The sequence below is a fragment of the Moschus berezovskii genome, chromosome 9 (genome assembly GCF_049115385.1).
Source record: "Moschus berezovskii isolate FMDL1 chromosome 9, NW_MosBer_1.0, whole genome shotgun sequence".
Lineage (NCBI taxonomy): Eukaryota > Metazoa > Chordata > Mammalia > Artiodactyla > Moschidae > Moschus > Moschus berezovskii.
Genome location: NC_142468.1, coordinates 57,438,462 through 57,455,431, shown reverse-complemented (window position 1 = coordinate 57,455,431; position 16,970 = coordinate 57,438,462). Strand labels below are relative to the sequence as shown.

The window sequence follows — 16,970 nt, the reverse complement described above, 5'->3', positions numbered from 1 at the left end:
CACTGTTCTGAACTTACACTATACCAATCCATCAATCCTGAATAAACCTAGGTACCCCATGGTGTTGGAGAAGACTCTTGAGAGTCCCTTGGACTGCAAGGAGATCCAACCAATCCATTCTAAAGATCAGTCCTGGGTGTTCACTAGAAGGACTGATGCTAAAGCAGAAACTCCAATACTTTGGCCACCTCATGCGAAGAGTTGACTCCCTGGAAGACTCTGATGCTGGGAGGGATTGAGGGTGGGAGGAGAAGGGGACGACAGAGGATGAGATGGCTGGATGGCATCACCAACTCGATGGACGTGAGTTTGAGTGAACTCCGGGAGTTGGTGATGGACAGGGAGGCCTGGGGTGCTGTGATTCATGGGGTCGCAAAGAGTCGGACACGACTGAGCGAATGAACTTAACTGAACCCTGTATCTACCAAGAAAGACTGCAGGAATTCATATAACAAAGCTGACTGCTATAAATTCATACTCTTGCTAAGGGTCTTTGCTGCTGTTCTCAAATCCTTTTCTTCTTTTCCTGGGTACTCCCTGGTATTGTTGTTGTAGTCACGAAGTTGTGTCCAACTCTTTGCAACCCCATGGGCTATAGCCTACCAGGCTCCTCTGTCCATGAAATTTCCCAGGCAAGAATATTGGAGTGGGTTGACATTTCCTTCTCCAGGGTATCTTCCCAACCCAGGGATCAAACCCGTGTCTCTTGCGTTGGCAGGCAGATTCTTTACCACTGAGCCAGCAGGGAAGCCGCACTCCCTGGTGTACTCTTCATAGTTGGGATTCTCAATCTCACCCTCAGTCCCCTATCCTACTTCAGGCTTAGTCAGCAGATAACTATATTCTTTGTTTTACTGAGAAGATTGAGACCATCCAAAGTGAGCTAGAAACGCCCATCTTCATCTTAAAATGCATTTACATCATCATGCAATCTATAAAAAACTTTCCTATTGTTTTCAAGAGTAATTCTAGTACCTGCATCCTGGACCACCTCCGATCACCTCTACAACCTTGTTTCACCAGTCATACTTCCTGGATTGTAGCATCTCCTTGCAGTTTGCCTCTAGGCAGAAGCCACAGATTGTGCCTCCTCCTTTTCTCAGCCATAAAAACCCTCCAATGGTTATGAATGTAATGAGAATAAAACCCGAATTTCTCACAACGGTCTATGACACAGTCAATGGCCTTCAGTAGAGGCAGGACTAACTCCCCAAGGGAAATTGTGAGAGGCATTTTTTTTAGCTGTCACAATTATTGGAGGGCTATTACTGAGACTTAGCGGGTAGGGGCCTAAGGGTCCTAAATGTCCTGTGGTGTATGGGAAAGTCCCACACCATGGTGCATTCTCCTATATCTATATCCTGTGAGATCAACCATCCTACCAGATGCTCATATAAGCAAAAATAAAATCTGTTTATAACTAGTTGAGCCTAGAACCTCCTCCATTTTATATGTAAATATAAAGTACTTTTGGCACATTTTTACTCTAAGATGAATTCTTGAATGCAGCCTTTGTGAAAATTGAAGACCACACTGTATTTTGCTCAAAACTTTAGCCAGAGTTAGCCACTAAGGACATGGGTTGAAGCACCAAATGCAATAAACCTGTACTGGTCTGCATTTACTTGTCACATTTAAAATAATTTTACATATTAAGTTGCAGTTGACTTTGTTACATCGTCGCATGTTGTGGTAAGTAAATATTATCATACTGAGACATCTATTATATACCATATTTATCTGTCATATAATATTCCTTTTATTTCTTTTTTTACATTTTAGAGTATTGAATATAGGTTATATGATTTCCTATTTTCATTTCAGATAATAACGGAGGTGTTAAAACATATTGTTAAAGTAAGGAGCAGTGGGTCTAATGGCACTGATACTCACTGTCCAATATAATTTAGCCCTTGCTTACCTCTCTGACCTCATCACTTACAACATCTTGTCTTGCTTCACAGCTTTCCTTATTACTCATGTTTCAATTCAACTGACATGGCCTAAAACCAATATATTTTAAATAAACCTCCCCGTAACAGCCTCTTCCTGTATATCCCACTGCTCTGTTCTATTTTCTTCATATCAATACAGCAGATTCTTAGTTTACATTTCCATAGAATGTAAGTTTCACAAGGGCAGGAATCTTATCTACCTGGTTCATTGATATTTCCCCCATCTAGAACAGTACTGGACATCCACTGAGTACTGTGAAATATGGTGAACATGTGAAAGCATCATTTGTTGGCCAAGTATGTAATGGAGACTCCTTGCAAGGCACTGGAGAGAAAAGAAAAACCACAGACTGTGGCTGCTCTCAAGGGCCAACAGTCTTGTTGGACAGTTCTTAAATTTTAGAGCACCACATGAATCACCTGGAGATTTTGTTAAAACACAGATTCTGCTTCAGTAGGTCTGGGGAGGGCCCCAAATCCTGCAGTTCTAACAAGCTCCCAAGTGATGCCAATATTGCTTTGAGTAACAGGTTATGGGATGACGAGCAAGATGGACGTGAGGAATCCTGAGCAGCAGTGAGAGCAAGACTTGTTGAAATGGTTCCTCACTCTGCTGGGGAGCAAAACAGTTCAGTCTGACTGAAGCAGAGAGTGCTTCACAAGGTGATGCCAGAGGAGCAGACATGGGACAGGGTACACATCATAAAGGCTTTCCTTGCCATGATAGGAATTTTGACCCTTCACCTTAGATAACAAAATGCTCTAGTTTTCTATATGCTAAGGGGAAAAACAAAACAAAACAAAACACACACCTTTTTTTTCTTATCCTCGTTACAGCTTCCAGTTTCCAGTATTTTCACTCTCATATATCGCCAAACTACACGAAACAGTCCACACCCGCTGTTTTCATTCACTCACCCTCTCCATTCGTTCCATTCCTTAGAATATGGCTTCTGTTCCCTCATCTCTACTAAACAGCTCTCTTGCATGTTATCAAGGATCTTCTAAGTCCCCTCATTCTAGCTTCCCTTTGGCACTGTGACCCACCACATCAGTGACACTGCCCATGGGCCACTTTGCTCTGCCCTCTCTCTTCTAGCTCTCAGTCTCATGATTCCCCAGATCACTCCCATCACCAGGGGTTCCAGGGTCCCAGGTCTTCTTTTCTATAGGAATTAACTACAAAACTGCAGCTGCACCACAATCCCTGTTCCAAATTTACCAACGGTTTTTCTATTAGCATTAATGATTCTCAAATTTGTTTCTCAATGTTATTTACCAGAACGAGTAGTGGGCCTCATCCCTCCCTTCAAAATTCATAACTCTGAAGGATAGTGGGCACATAATTTGAAAAATGACTCCTCTTTCTTCTGTCATGATTCTTATATGTTTCCCCAAAATCCAAGTCATAATATTCGGTGAAGCAGGAGTGACCACAGGTATATGCTCTGAAGATTAAAAAAGTCTCAGTTCAGTTCAGTTGCTCAGTCGTGTCTGACTCTCCGCGACCCCATGAATCACAGCACGCCAGGCCTCCCTGTCCATCAACAACTCCCAGAGTTCACTCAAACTCATGTCCACAGAGTCGGTGATGCCATCCAGCCATCTCATTCTCTGTCGTCCCCTTCTCCTCCCACCCCCAACCCTTCCCAGCATCAGAGTCTTTTCTATTGAGTCAACTCTTCGCATGAGGTGGCCAGAGTATTGCAGTTTCAGCTTTAGCATCAGTCCTTCCAATGAACACCCAGGATTGATCTCCTTTAGAATGGACTGGTTGGATCTCCTTGTAGTCCAAGGGACTCTCAAGAGTCTTCTCCAGCACCACAGTTCAAAAGCATCAATTCTTCGGTGATCAGCTTTCTTCACAGTCCAACTCTCACATCCATACATGACCATGGGAAAAACCATAGCCTTGACTAGACGGACCTTGGTTGGCAAAGTAATGTCTCTGCTTTTTAATATACTATTTAGGTTGGTCATAACTTTCCTTCCAAGGAGTAAGCGTCTTTTAACTTCAGGGCTGCAATCAGCATCTGCAGTGATTTTGGAGCCCCCAAAAATAAAGTCTGACACTGTTTCCACTGTTTTTCCATCTATTTCCCATGAAGTGATGGGACCAGATGCCATGATCTTCGTTTTCTGAATGTTGAGCTTCAAGCCAACCTTTTCACTCTCTTTCACTTTCGTCAAGAGGCTTTTGAGTTCCTCTTCACTTTCTGCCATAAGGGTGGTGTCATCTGCATATCTGAGGTTATTGATATTTCTCCCAGCTACAGAGGATCTAAATATGCAATATGCCAATGATTTGATACATTGTCTTCTCATTTTGAACCTTCTCATATTTCTCCTCTCCATTAAGACCTTTCTTGCCTCGCTTGCCCTCAACTCCCTCACATTCAGTAATGTGATCTCATCATTCAACCTTAGTTTTCTGCCTAATCTTTCTCCCATCCTTTCATTCCTATACCCACTCTTGTATTTAAGGTCCTCATTACTTTTTGCCTGAACTTTGATTACACTTGTATTTCTAGTCAATCAAATTTCAAAAAAATCACATGATAGAATAATAGGTTTCTCAATGAAAAATATATTTGTTAGAGTGATCTCCAAGTTTGTAAACTAGGAGAGACCTAAAAACCTATTTTGCTTAATAATCAGCTTTGCATTATACAACTTTCAATGAAACATTTCAAAGCACTTACATCAAGGCTGGAAATTAGGATGACTCCTTTTTTAAAATAAATTCTAAGCTTTAATCTTTTGATTCTTTTTTACAGAGGACAAATTAATGACGTCTCATGAAAATAACCTTGATCAGCTGAATGATAACTTCACTATTTCAAATTCTTAAGGGATTTCTGCACTAAAAGAATGGAATTATGGACACAAGTTCTTAAATTACTGGAATATCTTTGTAACTGAATAATTGATGGAATGATGCCAGATGAGAAACAGTCATCCTGAAGAATCTCTATAGTTTCTGTACAACATTATAGTACTATAGAAATCTACATCTAGAAGCTTATAAATGCAAAATAATTTTAAATCCTTTTAAAATGCCTTTACAAATAATTATGCATCACTTTGTATTTTATTGTTTCAAGAAGTTAAAAAACCCATAGAATTTAACATGCATATTACAAAAACCAATCCCACTCTAACATTTAGCATTAACATGGGCTGAACCTACTACCAGAGAGTCTAAAGGCATAAAAGAAAGCTTCACAAGGAACAATGCTTAATCTTAAAAGATACTTGAGAAAATAAAAATAATTAATAATAAAGACAATAAGAGAAGGTAAAGACCATATTTATACTGTCAAAACACAGCGAACCCTTCAGAAAACATTTTATTTTATTTCGGTCCTATTCAATTACGAAAGAGATCTTTGTTCCAAGTATTATGTCAAACACAGAGAAAATATGAATGGTGTCTAATAATAAGCTAATGAATTGACTAAGGATTCCCCCATCAACAGTGTCCTTCAGTGGCAAGAACATTCACTCCATTCCCCTGTGGGTTTTTGCTTAAATGGTTATTTAGTTTACTTGCTTATACAGAGTATACCTGAAATACAGAATAAATATATCTATTTGCATATACAGAATCAATGTTCCTATTCTTCAAGAAACCACAGTTTTATTCAGGACAACCATGCACCCAGCTAAAAATGGATTTCTCTGCATTCCTTACAGCTGAATGTGGCCTGACACTAAAATCCTAGCCAAAGAAATGTAGGTAGTATCTCGGAGAGGGATTCTGGGAAAATACCTCAAACAGGTGACAGATACTGTGAGGCACTATTTTAAAGACACACACACATTCACACGGATAAGTGATAAAGATGATAAATATTTACTTCTGGGACACAGTAACTCTAAAAAGTCTAGGTCAAGATAATACAAACATATTTATGATTATACCAAGGGGTCAGTAGACTAGATAACAAAGCTGAAAACTTTTGCTCAAAATTTTGTTTCTTGTAAAATTGTACCATAAAACAAATAGAAACATATGCAATTATTAAGTTTTACTTTAAGGTTTTTCATTTTTTTTTTTTTAAACATACATCTTTGAGAAGATTTCTTTTACTCCCTGCACTTCCGCTCGAAGCTGATGCCTCTAAGCCCTTTTGAAATAACTATTACAAAAATAAAAAACAATCAGAGTTGAGCTTCTAGAGGCCCAAATAGAAATTCTATCAAGTAAAATAAAAACAAAGAAAATGGACAAAACATTTTCCTCTGTAACAACATTTCCTTCTTCTTTTAGTGTCCTACTTTATTTCTGTAGCCCATTTAATCTACCGAAAATGAATCACTTACTCCTTTAGCACCATTGGGCACAAGCAAAATCTAAAGAAAAACCCAGAGCTGATGGAAACCTTTAATGGTAGAAACAAAAACCCACTGGGCTTTTCTCAAAGAATGGGCGATAAGATGAAATTAACTCACTGTCACATGCCATGTTTTGGTATTTGTGCATTACTTACGAAGAAAACAACAAACAACAGCTGACTTGCAGTCTGCACATTCATGGAGACTTAATTTTCAGTTGAGAAAAGAGGCTCAGTGATTCTCCCTTATATAGAAGAGTAGGTATTTGTTATCAGATGCCTAGATTTAACTCAAAATAAGGTTTTGCATCTATGCCAACATTACTAGAGAATCTTTTCTAGATTCAACTGACAACTTCAGGTGTTATTTTTTCTTATGTTTCCAGTAGAATATAATGTGGACCTAGACATAATAAGCATTGTCTGAAAACTAAGGTCATTTCCATCATTAAAGTGTCTACAAATAACAAATGCTAGAGAGGGTATGGCGGAGAAGGCAATGGCAAGCCACTCCAGTACTATTGCCTAGAAAATCCCATGGATGGAGGAGCCTGGTAGGCTGCAGTCCATGGGGTCGCTAAGGGTCGCACACGACTGAGCGACTTCACTTTCACTTTTCACTTTCACACATTGGAGAAGGAAATGGCAACCCACTCCAGTGTTCTTGCCTGGAGAATCCCAGGGACGGGGGAGCCTGGTGGGCTTCCGTCTATGGGGTCACACAGAGTTGGACACGACTGAAGTGACTTAGCAGCAGCAGCAGAGAGGGTATGGAGAAAAGGGAACCCTCCTACACTGTTGGTGGAGTGTAAGTTAGTGTAGACGCTATGGAGAAGAGTAAGGAGGTTCCTCAAAAAATTAAAACTAGAATTGCCATATGATCCAGTAATTCCACTCTTTGGCATATATTCAGACAAAACTGTAATTCAAAAAGATATATGCACCCCTATGTTCACAGAAGCACTGCTTGCAATAGCCAAGACATGGAAACAATCTAAATGCCCATTGACAAATAAATAAAGATGTGGTGTGTATACACACACACACACATACACACGATGTATACTCAGCCATAAAAAAAGAAATAATGTCATTTGTAGCAACATGGATGTAACTAGAGATTATCATACTAAGTAAAGTAAGGCAGGAAGAGAAAGACAAATACCATATGATATCACTTATATATGGAATCTAAAATACTGCACACACAAACCTATCTACAAATCAGAAACAGACTCACAGACGTAGAGAACAGGCTTGTGGTTGCCAAAGGGGAGGTGAGGAGGCAGAGGGATGAACTGGGAGCTTGGGGTTAGTTGATGCAAACTGTTCTGTTTAGAATGGATAAGCAACAAGGTCCTACTAATACAGCACAGAGAAATATATTCAGTCTCCTGGATACACCATAATAGAAAAGAATATTAAATAAAGAATGTGTATATGTGTATAACTGAGCCTCTTTGCTATACAGCAGAAATTAGCACAACATTGTAAATCAACTACACTTCAATTAAAAAAAAAAAAACAGAACAAAACAAAAAACCCTACAGGTCATTTAAAAATTAAAATTCATTGCTTGATGCTAACCTAATTTCTTTTAGGTTCAAAAAATCTCTTTCACGCTGATTTGCAATGCATATTTGATCCTTTTAAATAAGCTGATAATTTAAAAATGGTAATTTAACTAAATACAACAGAAAACTGAACAAAGCTGGTATGGGGAGATCAAGCTAAAAACATCTACCATTTCATCCAGTCAAGTATCATTAAGTCATTCGTAAAGCATGTTGTCTAATGGAAACTTAAAAGGTAAGAGTTGATTTGTTAAATGTGTTGTTACCTTTCTAACCAACCAAATAATAAGAGTAAAATGGAAAACACCATAACTGTAAAACTCACATTAGTCTTTAGTCACAAGATTTTCACTGTCTTTTTTATACATTGCTAGTAAAAATTATGACAAAATTTTAGCTTATTTCAATAAAATAATTTTCAAAGTTTTACAGGGGAGACAACTGGTATATACCACTTCAAATTATCAACACCAGTAAAGGAATACAATGAAATCATGTGACTTCTGAGAGACCTGATGACTAAATGTAACATATGATCTTAAATTAGACCCTGTACCAGAAAGAAAAATGTTTTTCCTTGTGTTATAAAGGACATTATTGGGGCAACTGATAAAATCTGAATAATGTCTATAGATTTGATATAAGCACTATGTTGATGTTAATTTCCTGAATGCCCTTAGTTTTGGAAAATACATATTTAAGTATTTATGGGTATCATTTAAGTATAAGGGGTACCGTATTGCCAACTGATTTCCAAATGGCTGAGAAAAAAATAACAGAGACAGACAGATAAAGCAAATGTGGCAAAATAATTAGCATGTGGGGAATCTGGTTGAAGAGTATATGAAAATTCTTTGTACCAGTTTGTGTAACTTTTCTATAAGTGTAAGATAATTTCAAAATTAAGAAAATAATTAAAAATAATAAAAGGTAAATAAAACATTAACTAAAATATAAGGAATGATGGAAGATCAAATTACAGATACCCATGACGGGTACAATTTTAATTATTCATGTGCTTAAATTATTATTGCTAACTTTTATCTAAGGACCTTGGACTACTTCATATATATATATATACAAATATATATACATAAATATATATATATGAAAAGTAAAATATATTTTATTTTACTTACATTATAGGTGGAAAAAGAGACATGAAGAAAAGCTCCAAAAATGTGGCAAGTTGATTATGGAATGGAGACAAGCAAAGTGTGACTTTAAATTGATAACACAGCATGAAGATGCAATATAGCTAGACATACCAGAAGGTAATTATTTACCTTGCTCTATTGTAAATCACTGGCTCATTTTCCTCCTGCACAGTTGTCAGCATATCCAAGTCATGGAATATTTTCTGCATATAGTCCAAATATTTATATCCTGAAGCTCTTTCTACTATGGCTGCCAGTAGGGTATAGCCAAAAGTTGAATACAAAAACTGACTACCTTGAGACATCATTGCAAAGGGGGAAAAAAAAAATGCTTCATTATTATTCAAAAACACGCAAAATATTTTCCTACTGAAAACTGGCATATTTTTAAAACTATTTTACTTAAGCATTTAGGTGAAGATCATGGATGATATATTAACAAATTTAGTCAACTTTGCAATGGCCCTGCTTATTCCATGTTTCAAACACAAGAATGTCAATAAAACGATCGATATATTTACTAGTTTTTTTGTTTGTTTTTTGTTTTCTTCGCCATGCCCTGATCAGGGATTGAACCCCTTGCCCCTTGCCATGGAAGGGTGAAGTCCTAACCACTGGACCTCTAGGGAATTTCCACAAACCACTTTTAAAATGAAAATGGAATATAAGGACATAAACCTGCAATAAATTTAAAGTTAAAGTGGTTTTGGCAGGCATCATACCAAAAAATACACAAAAAAATTATTTTTATAGAGAAGCTTTTTGGGAAATAAAATTAAGCTGGGGTATGCTAATTTCATTAAGAAATGAACACATAAAACAAACTGAACAATTTAAATATTAAATACTAACAAAATACAAAATATCAGCAGTGCTTCATCATGCAAACTTTGGTCTAAATTTTATTTGGAGGGTTATTCCAACACCTTATTTTGCCCATGAATATCCTGATACTAAGAACCCATTAAATGTCTAGGTAGCCTCCAGTGAAGTTAAAGCAAACAACTAACTGCCTAAATGCTAGACTTTGTTAAGAACTATAGACAACAAAGGCAAGCATCTAACAAAACCATACCATCATCAACCACATTGAATGCACTCAGGATGGTATCATTTTGGAGTTTCTGAAAATTAATCATTCAATAATGATGATTTTGTAAAAAGAAGAAATTAACACTCACCAGGTTTGAAGAACAAAGGGTCATTTTTAAATAATCTTAGAGATTCAATTGAATTTTCAAATTTTTCTTTCAAATATAATTCACCTTGTTCAAAATCATTCTTTTTCTTGCAAGGTTTTGAATTTCGGCCTTTGGTTTCATTATCTTGCTCTACCTTAGCTTTAGCAAAGTCATTCTTTTCATTACTTTTGCCTCCTTTTTCTTTTAACTCTTTTTCTTGGTCAGATTCCATCATCCCTTTCATCATCTTTAAGGCTTTATAAGCTTTCTCTTCTTTCACCTTTTTCATGTCCTTTTCATAATGACGAATTCCACTTAAGTGGGAAATCAATAATCTTGTTGTGACAGACACCTAACAGTAAAAACATGAAAATTCAACTACGGTATTAAACTGCATAATAAAGTCAGTAGCCGTGGAATAATGTTTCAGCAATATTTTCCATTTTAAGCTGCTGCTATCATGTACACATCTTTAGCCTCAAATTTCAGAAAAATATCCACTCAGTTATTATCAGGATAAAATAAAACTTTAATGTATTAACAAAATTTAAAAACAAATCAAAGAATCTTATGAAACCTTTTAAACCACTTGGACGTCATCAGAAAAACGAACCATGAGCTTCATTACCTTTTCACCTTCATATTCTTTTTCTGGGAATTCAGGAACATAATGTTGTACTGGAATATCAAGATCCAGTTTCCCTGCTTCCCACAGTTTGGCAATAGCAACCATGGTGAGGCTTTTGCTGATACTGGCAATTCTCATAACTGTCTCTGGCTTGCATGGTACACGGTTCTCAACATCAGCATAACCTAAACCTTTGGGAGAAAAAAGCAAAAAGTCGTAACAGGTCTCATGGTCAAAGGAGTCTTCAAAAACTGAAATAATACTATCTTAAAATATTCTATGTGCTTATCAAAAGAAAAAGTTATTCCACTTGCATAATTAATCAAAACTGAACATATAAGGGATGAGTCTTAGCAATACTGACAACAGTAGGCCTAACAATTTAACCTTATAACAAGACTGAAACTGTACCCTGTGCAAAACAGTAATGTTATGATTCAGTTACTAATGCTTAGCAACCCACTCCAGCGTTCTTGCCTTGAGAATCCCAGGGACTGGAGAGCCTGGTGGGCTGCCGTCTATGGGGTCGCACAGAGTTGGACACGACTGAAGCAACTTAGCAGCAGCAGCAGCTTATCTAAACAATTTGGTTATTCCATATTTTAAATAAATTACATTCTTTAAGGAAAACATCATTGTCCTTCAGATTATATTCATTCTTGATTTTTTAGTGAGTTTATACAAAATCCCTTAAAATGACTAATAAAACAAATGTGAAAAGATGCCCTAGAAAACTAATCAAGCTAATCACCAATTAAATTCAGCTGCAGGTCAGACGAAAACTAATGAACTCATGGGGTCGCAAAGAGTCAGACACGACTGACTGAACAACAACTAGTTTAAACAAAGCTCCTTCTAGAAAATACTTTAAGTTTGGTTTCATTTTCTGTAGGATAAAACTGTGGCAATCTAAGATATATAAAGAACTTAGATCTGAAAAGAATGAAAAGGTATAATTATTTTCACCTATAATAATAATGTATATATAATAATGTAGATTATTCAGAAAAATACCTGCATAAAAACAAAGCCCTCAGCTACAGAGCTGACATTTATATAATTTTTATTATAATATCTTTCATAAATGTTAATTGGGCTACGCTTAAACTTGGACAAAGAATCATTTTTTCTTTAAATTCAAAACCTAACTGCTCCTATAAACTTCTAAAAGTACTCCTTCCTTTAAATGATGTCTGAAATAGTTCCCAAAAGCTGGGTTTCTAAAAACCTGCTGTGATGAGTTGGACCAATTTGTGCACAGTGGAAAAGTAAATCAAATTACAAAATCCTTTGATAAAAGTATCATAGAATGATTAGAAATCTATCTTCCCAAGTTGCTAGCTTTTTGTCTGAAAATATAGCTGACACCCCTATATAGTAAAAAACAAAAACAAAGTAGATTGTATATCCCCAGTTCTTATTACACAAGAGGACTCAATTTGTTGACTGAATTAAAAAAGAAAAACACTACATTCTGATGTTTTATTTAATCATAAGAGTTATCTACAAACGTGCAGTTAACAGACTGTTTTATATACAACTTTGAAAGCTTTTGTTTTATATACAACTTTGAAAGCAATAAATTCAGTCTTTTAAGAAAGTGGGGGTAAAAATAAGCCATCTTTAAGACTCCAATTTATTCATCAGGGTCAAATTTTAAACCGTGCTATTCTATTCCAACACAGAATAAAGTCCAATTCTTTATTCTGTTAGACACTCCTCTCTAAAGTATGTATCCCACTTCATGGGATTCATTCTAAACAGTAACACATCAAGATTTCATTCACCGACTGGCAGAAAACAAGCCAATAAATAAAGCTATTCTGAGCCTACCTTCTGACCAGACTTCTTTTCCATCTACAGAGACTCCAACTACGATGCCCGGTGCGCCCACCTCATCCTAAGAGCCAAGGGGAAAGTACAGTTCAAGAGCACAGTTCAAAGACAGGCCGAAATCCGCCGCAGGTCCGCCTGCGCTTCCTCTAGGGCTTCCCGAGGCCCCGCCCCACCACGCCCCCTCAGCCCGGGCCCCGCCCACCTCGGCTCCGGCCGGCCCGGCGCGGACGGTGAGGGGTGTGCCTGCTGGGCACCCTGAGGGGAAGGGGCGGTCCCCGAGGCGGACCTTGACCTCCGCCCGGACTGGGGCAACCTCCCAACAGTTTCTGACCACGGCCGGGAGAACGGGAAACGGGAAGTCTTTCTCGCCACCAGCCGGCATCCCGCCGCCCGGGATGGGGTCCGCTCGCCCCGAAGGACAACCACCTAGGGGCCTCATTATTCCGGGGTGACGCCGGGGGTGGGGCGCCGGGTTCCCGGCTGCCTACGCCCCCGGTCGCTCCACCTTGATCCTGTGCAGGAGGTCGCGGCTGTTGTCGATGGCTCTGACGAAGTGCCTGGCGTGCGGCGGCGCCGGGGTCTGCGGAGACCACGGGGCGAGGGGCTGCTCCAGCAGCTCGGCCTGAGGCGGCGCCTCAGGGTCGGGGGCCGCGGCAGGTGGCGCGGGGGATGCGCCCCTCAGCCCGCCGGCCAGCTTCACCCCAAGGGCCAGCCCCAGCCCCAGCCCGAGGCCCCCGGCCCACCCGGGGCCGAGTGGCGGCAGCCCGGCGCGCTGATGAGCCGCACGCCGCCCACAGCCCCAGGCGCGGCCCCGGGTGGTCGCGGCCCTGGCCGTCACCGCTGACAGGAGCCGGTACATGGTGTCGCTGGCGAGCCGGCAGCTTCGGAGCTCCCGCAGGCCAGGCTGGCGGCTGAGGCTCAAGGAAGCGAGGGGAGGGCCGGGGAGGGGAAGGGAGGGGGGCGGTGACTGCGCTCAGGCCCTAGCAGTCAAGGCCCGATGGGCGGAGCGCCGATAGCATCGAGTCCTTCCTCTTTTCCTTTTTTAACTTTGTCTTGTCTCTTTCTCGATATTTCTTCATCTTTCTCCTTCCCCTTCAGTTTCCGCCCCCTCTGCCTCCTCTCAGATCCGGTGTCGCCTCCTCAGAGAAGCGTTCGTAGGCCCCGTCCCTAGGAGCTCTCTCCACACCTGGGGCCCCAATGCGCACATCTTAGTAACACTTTTGTTTCACTCAACTAATCTGATTTCTTACCAGGCCGACTTGCTTTAGATCTTCAGCTCCTGCAGCAGAGCTTGGCACACAGCAGCAGCTCAGTAGGCAGCTCCTTTCCCCAGGACCCTTTTTTTCTCTTGTCATGTCTATTCTTTATGTCTCATTTCAGCGTCTTCCATTTCTCTGAGGCTCTTTAAATCTTTTACTTCTCTCTCTTTGCCGGCTGGAACCATGGAGGGTGCAGAAGAGAAGAAAAAGAAGGTTCCTACTGTGCCAGACACCCTTAAGAAAAAGCGAAAGAATTTCGCAGAGCTTAAGATCAAGTGCCTGAGAAAGAAGTTTGCCCAAAAGATGCTTCGAAAGGCAAGGAGAAAGCTTATCTATGAAAAAGCTAAGCATTACCACAAGGAATACAGGCAGATGTACAGAACTGAAATTTGAATGGCACGAAAAGCCGGCAACTTCTATGTACCCGCGGAACCCAAATTGGCATTTGTCATCAGGATCAGAGGTATCAACGGTGTGAGCCCAAAAGTTCGAAAGGTGCTGCAGCTCCTTCGCCTCCGGCAGATCTTCAGTGGCACCTGTGTGAAGCTCAACAAGGCATCTATTAACATGCTGAGAATTGTGAAGCCATACATTGCACGGGGGTACCCAAATCTGAAGTCTGTAAATGAATTGGTCTACAAGCGTGGTTATGGCAAAATCAACAAAAAGCGAATTGCCCTGACAGACAACGCATTGATTGCTCGATCTCTTGGGAAATACGGGATCATCTGCATGGAGGATCTGATTCATGAGATCTATACCGTTGGAAAACGTTTCAAAGAAGTAAACAACTTCCTGTGGCCCTTTAAATTGTCTTCTCCACGAGGTGGAATAAAGAAAAAGACCACCCATTTTGTAGAAGGTGGAGATGCTGGCAACAGGGAAGACCAGATCAACAGGCTTATTAGAAGGATGAACTAAGGTATCTAACAGGATTATTTTTGTAATCTGGTCAATTAATAAACAATTGAAACAAACAAAAAATCTTTTACTTCTGAAAGTCTAGCTTCACACCACATCAAACATATAACGATACTGTTGTATCTAGGCCCCATATTAAAAAAATATGCTGTTAAAAATGCTGTGAATAAAATTTGCACTTAAAACTTTTAATCCAAAAGTATCATGTAATTTGTAGTTAGCTATGATCTCTGACAGCTGGAGATAATCAGAGGTTCTTGTGAAATAAGAAACCTAACCTCAAGTTACCATAAAATGTAAAAGGTGTATAATCCTAACTGAACAGTTAATGAGATATTAATTTTGAAGATAAACATTCATTACTTCGGGATGTATAATTATCTTTTATATATTACATATTATACATAGTATATTTTAAATATTATAGTATTTTTAAAATAAAAACATTTAATATGTATTAAATCTATTTGATATTTTATGTATTAAATCAAATTATTTAAATAAATAATAAATATATTTATGTATTTCCCAAAGATTTCTGAAAGCTTGTAAACCTTAGCAGTGGGGCAGCATACACAATGTATAAAATGAACCTGTCTTTCCTTACACATGGAATTTGTAGAAAGAATTCACAGACTTGACAAGCTATTGTCAAGAGAAAAAGTTGTGAACATCCTGAAAAACTGAAAATATTAGTCGCTCAGTCATGTGTGACTCTGCGACCCCATGAACTGCAGCCTGCTAGGCTCCTCTGTCCATGGAATTCTCCAGGTAAGAATACTGGAGTGGGTTACCATTTCCTTCTCCACGGAGCTTCCTGACCCAGGGATCAAACCTGGGTCTCCTGCATTGCAGGCAGATTCTTCACCATCTGAGCCACCAGGGAAGCCCAAACATCTAGAGCTGTTATTTAATTTTAAGGAAAAGGCAATAATGGTAACCGCATCTAGTCAGAAGATACTGGAGCTAAATAATTATACAGTGATGGGCTGTTTATAAAGCCTACAACCCTGAAGAGACCAGGGTATCCTAGGACCCAAAGGTTTTTGCAGTGAAACTCACTGAGGACCCTGGCCCACCACCTGCTGTTAGAGTGGACATGGTGTACTCTGGCACGATGGGATTGGAGGTTCCTGTTATAGGGGACCCCACTACTCCAAGCACATCTCAGTGAGAGAAAAGTATAAAGAATGTAAAAGACATAGCCAATAGTGGTTACAATAAATTCTCATTTTGTCATTCTTTTAAAAACTATACTATATATGTTATGCACTCTTCACCTCTCCTTGAATCAGAAGCACAGAGCCATACAGAGAGCAAAAGCCAAGATCCTGCTGGACTTCTGCTGTTTTAGAAGTAGGGAGAGGCCACTCAAAGTATGGCTTCTGTGAAGGTAATGGAGAATAGATATTCTCCATGAAAATCAAGGGCCTAGGAGGCAACTTAATCAAGCAGCTGGCACACATGGTGGCAGGATTTTTACTATCACTGTGAGGCAGGAGCCTAGCGCTCCAATATTTCAGCTGTCTCTGGATTGGGAGCTGCAGAAACCAAAAGAAGAAAAGTAAACCACAAGACGGAAAAGGAGTGCAATGACAGGAAAAGGAGAAGATGGCAAAAGAAGGAAATTTTTCCATTAAAGTAAACCTGCAAACCAAATTTCTGAAACACATATGGAAAATATTTTTAAGAAAGACTGGCACCAAAATCAGTAATAAAGGAGTGAAATCAGCTCAGGCAAATGAAAGCCTTAACATAATCTACAGGAAGGGGAGACCTCTCCGGTGGTCCAGTGGATAAGAATCTGCCTTCCAATGCAGGAGACACGGGTTTGATCCCTACTCAGGGAACTAAGGAGAAGGCAATGGCAACCCACTCCAGTACTCTTGCCCGGAAAATCCCATGGGCCTAGGAGCCTGGTAGGCTGCAGTCCATGGAGTCATGAAGAGTCGGACATGACTGAGTGACTTCATTTTCACTTTTCACTTTCACGCACTGGAGAAGGAAGTGGCAACCCACTCCAGTGTTCTTGTCTGGAGGATCCTAGGGACGGGAGCCTGGTGGGCTGCCGTCTATGGGGTCACACAGAGTTGGACACGACTGAAGTGACTTAGCAGCAGCA

At 39.6% G+C, this 16,970-nt stretch overlaps 1 protein-coding gene and 1 pseudogene across 4 annotated transcripts in view; one reads left to right on the top strand and one right to left on the bottom strand.

Annotated features, from left to right (window-relative positions):
- Positions 1–14,057, bottom strand: part of LACTB (lactamase beta) — a 32,689-nt gene extending 18,632 nt beyond the window's left edge. For 2 of the 4 annotated variants that reach the window (XR_016038216.1, XR_016038215.1), the window contains exons 1-5: positions 13,174–13,678; positions 12,666–12,732; positions 10,833–11,023; positions 10,205–10,556; positions 9,153–9,314 (exon numbers count right to left, since the gene is read on the bottom strand). Coding sequence is in view for 2 of the 4 variants with exons in the window: in XM_055435840.2 (XP_055291815.1) it covers positions 9,153–9,318; positions 10,205–10,556; positions 10,833–11,023; positions 12,666–12,732; positions 13,174–13,527 (1,130 nt within the window). In the remaining 2 variants the exon portion in view is untranslated. Of the gene's footprint in view, positions 1–9,152; positions 9,319–10,204; positions 10,557–10,832; positions 11,024–12,665; positions 12,733–13,173; positions 13,679–13,918 lie in introns of those variants that run through there. The other 2 variants (XM_088839669.1, XM_055435840.2) reach the window with 2 other exon arrangements.
- Positions 14,058–14,110: 53 nt separating this feature from the next.
- Positions 14,111–14,848, top strand: LOC129562564 (large ribosomal subunit protein uL30 pseudogene; annotated as a pseudogene).
- The last annotated feature ends 2,122 nt before the right edge of the window (positions 14,849–16,970 follow it).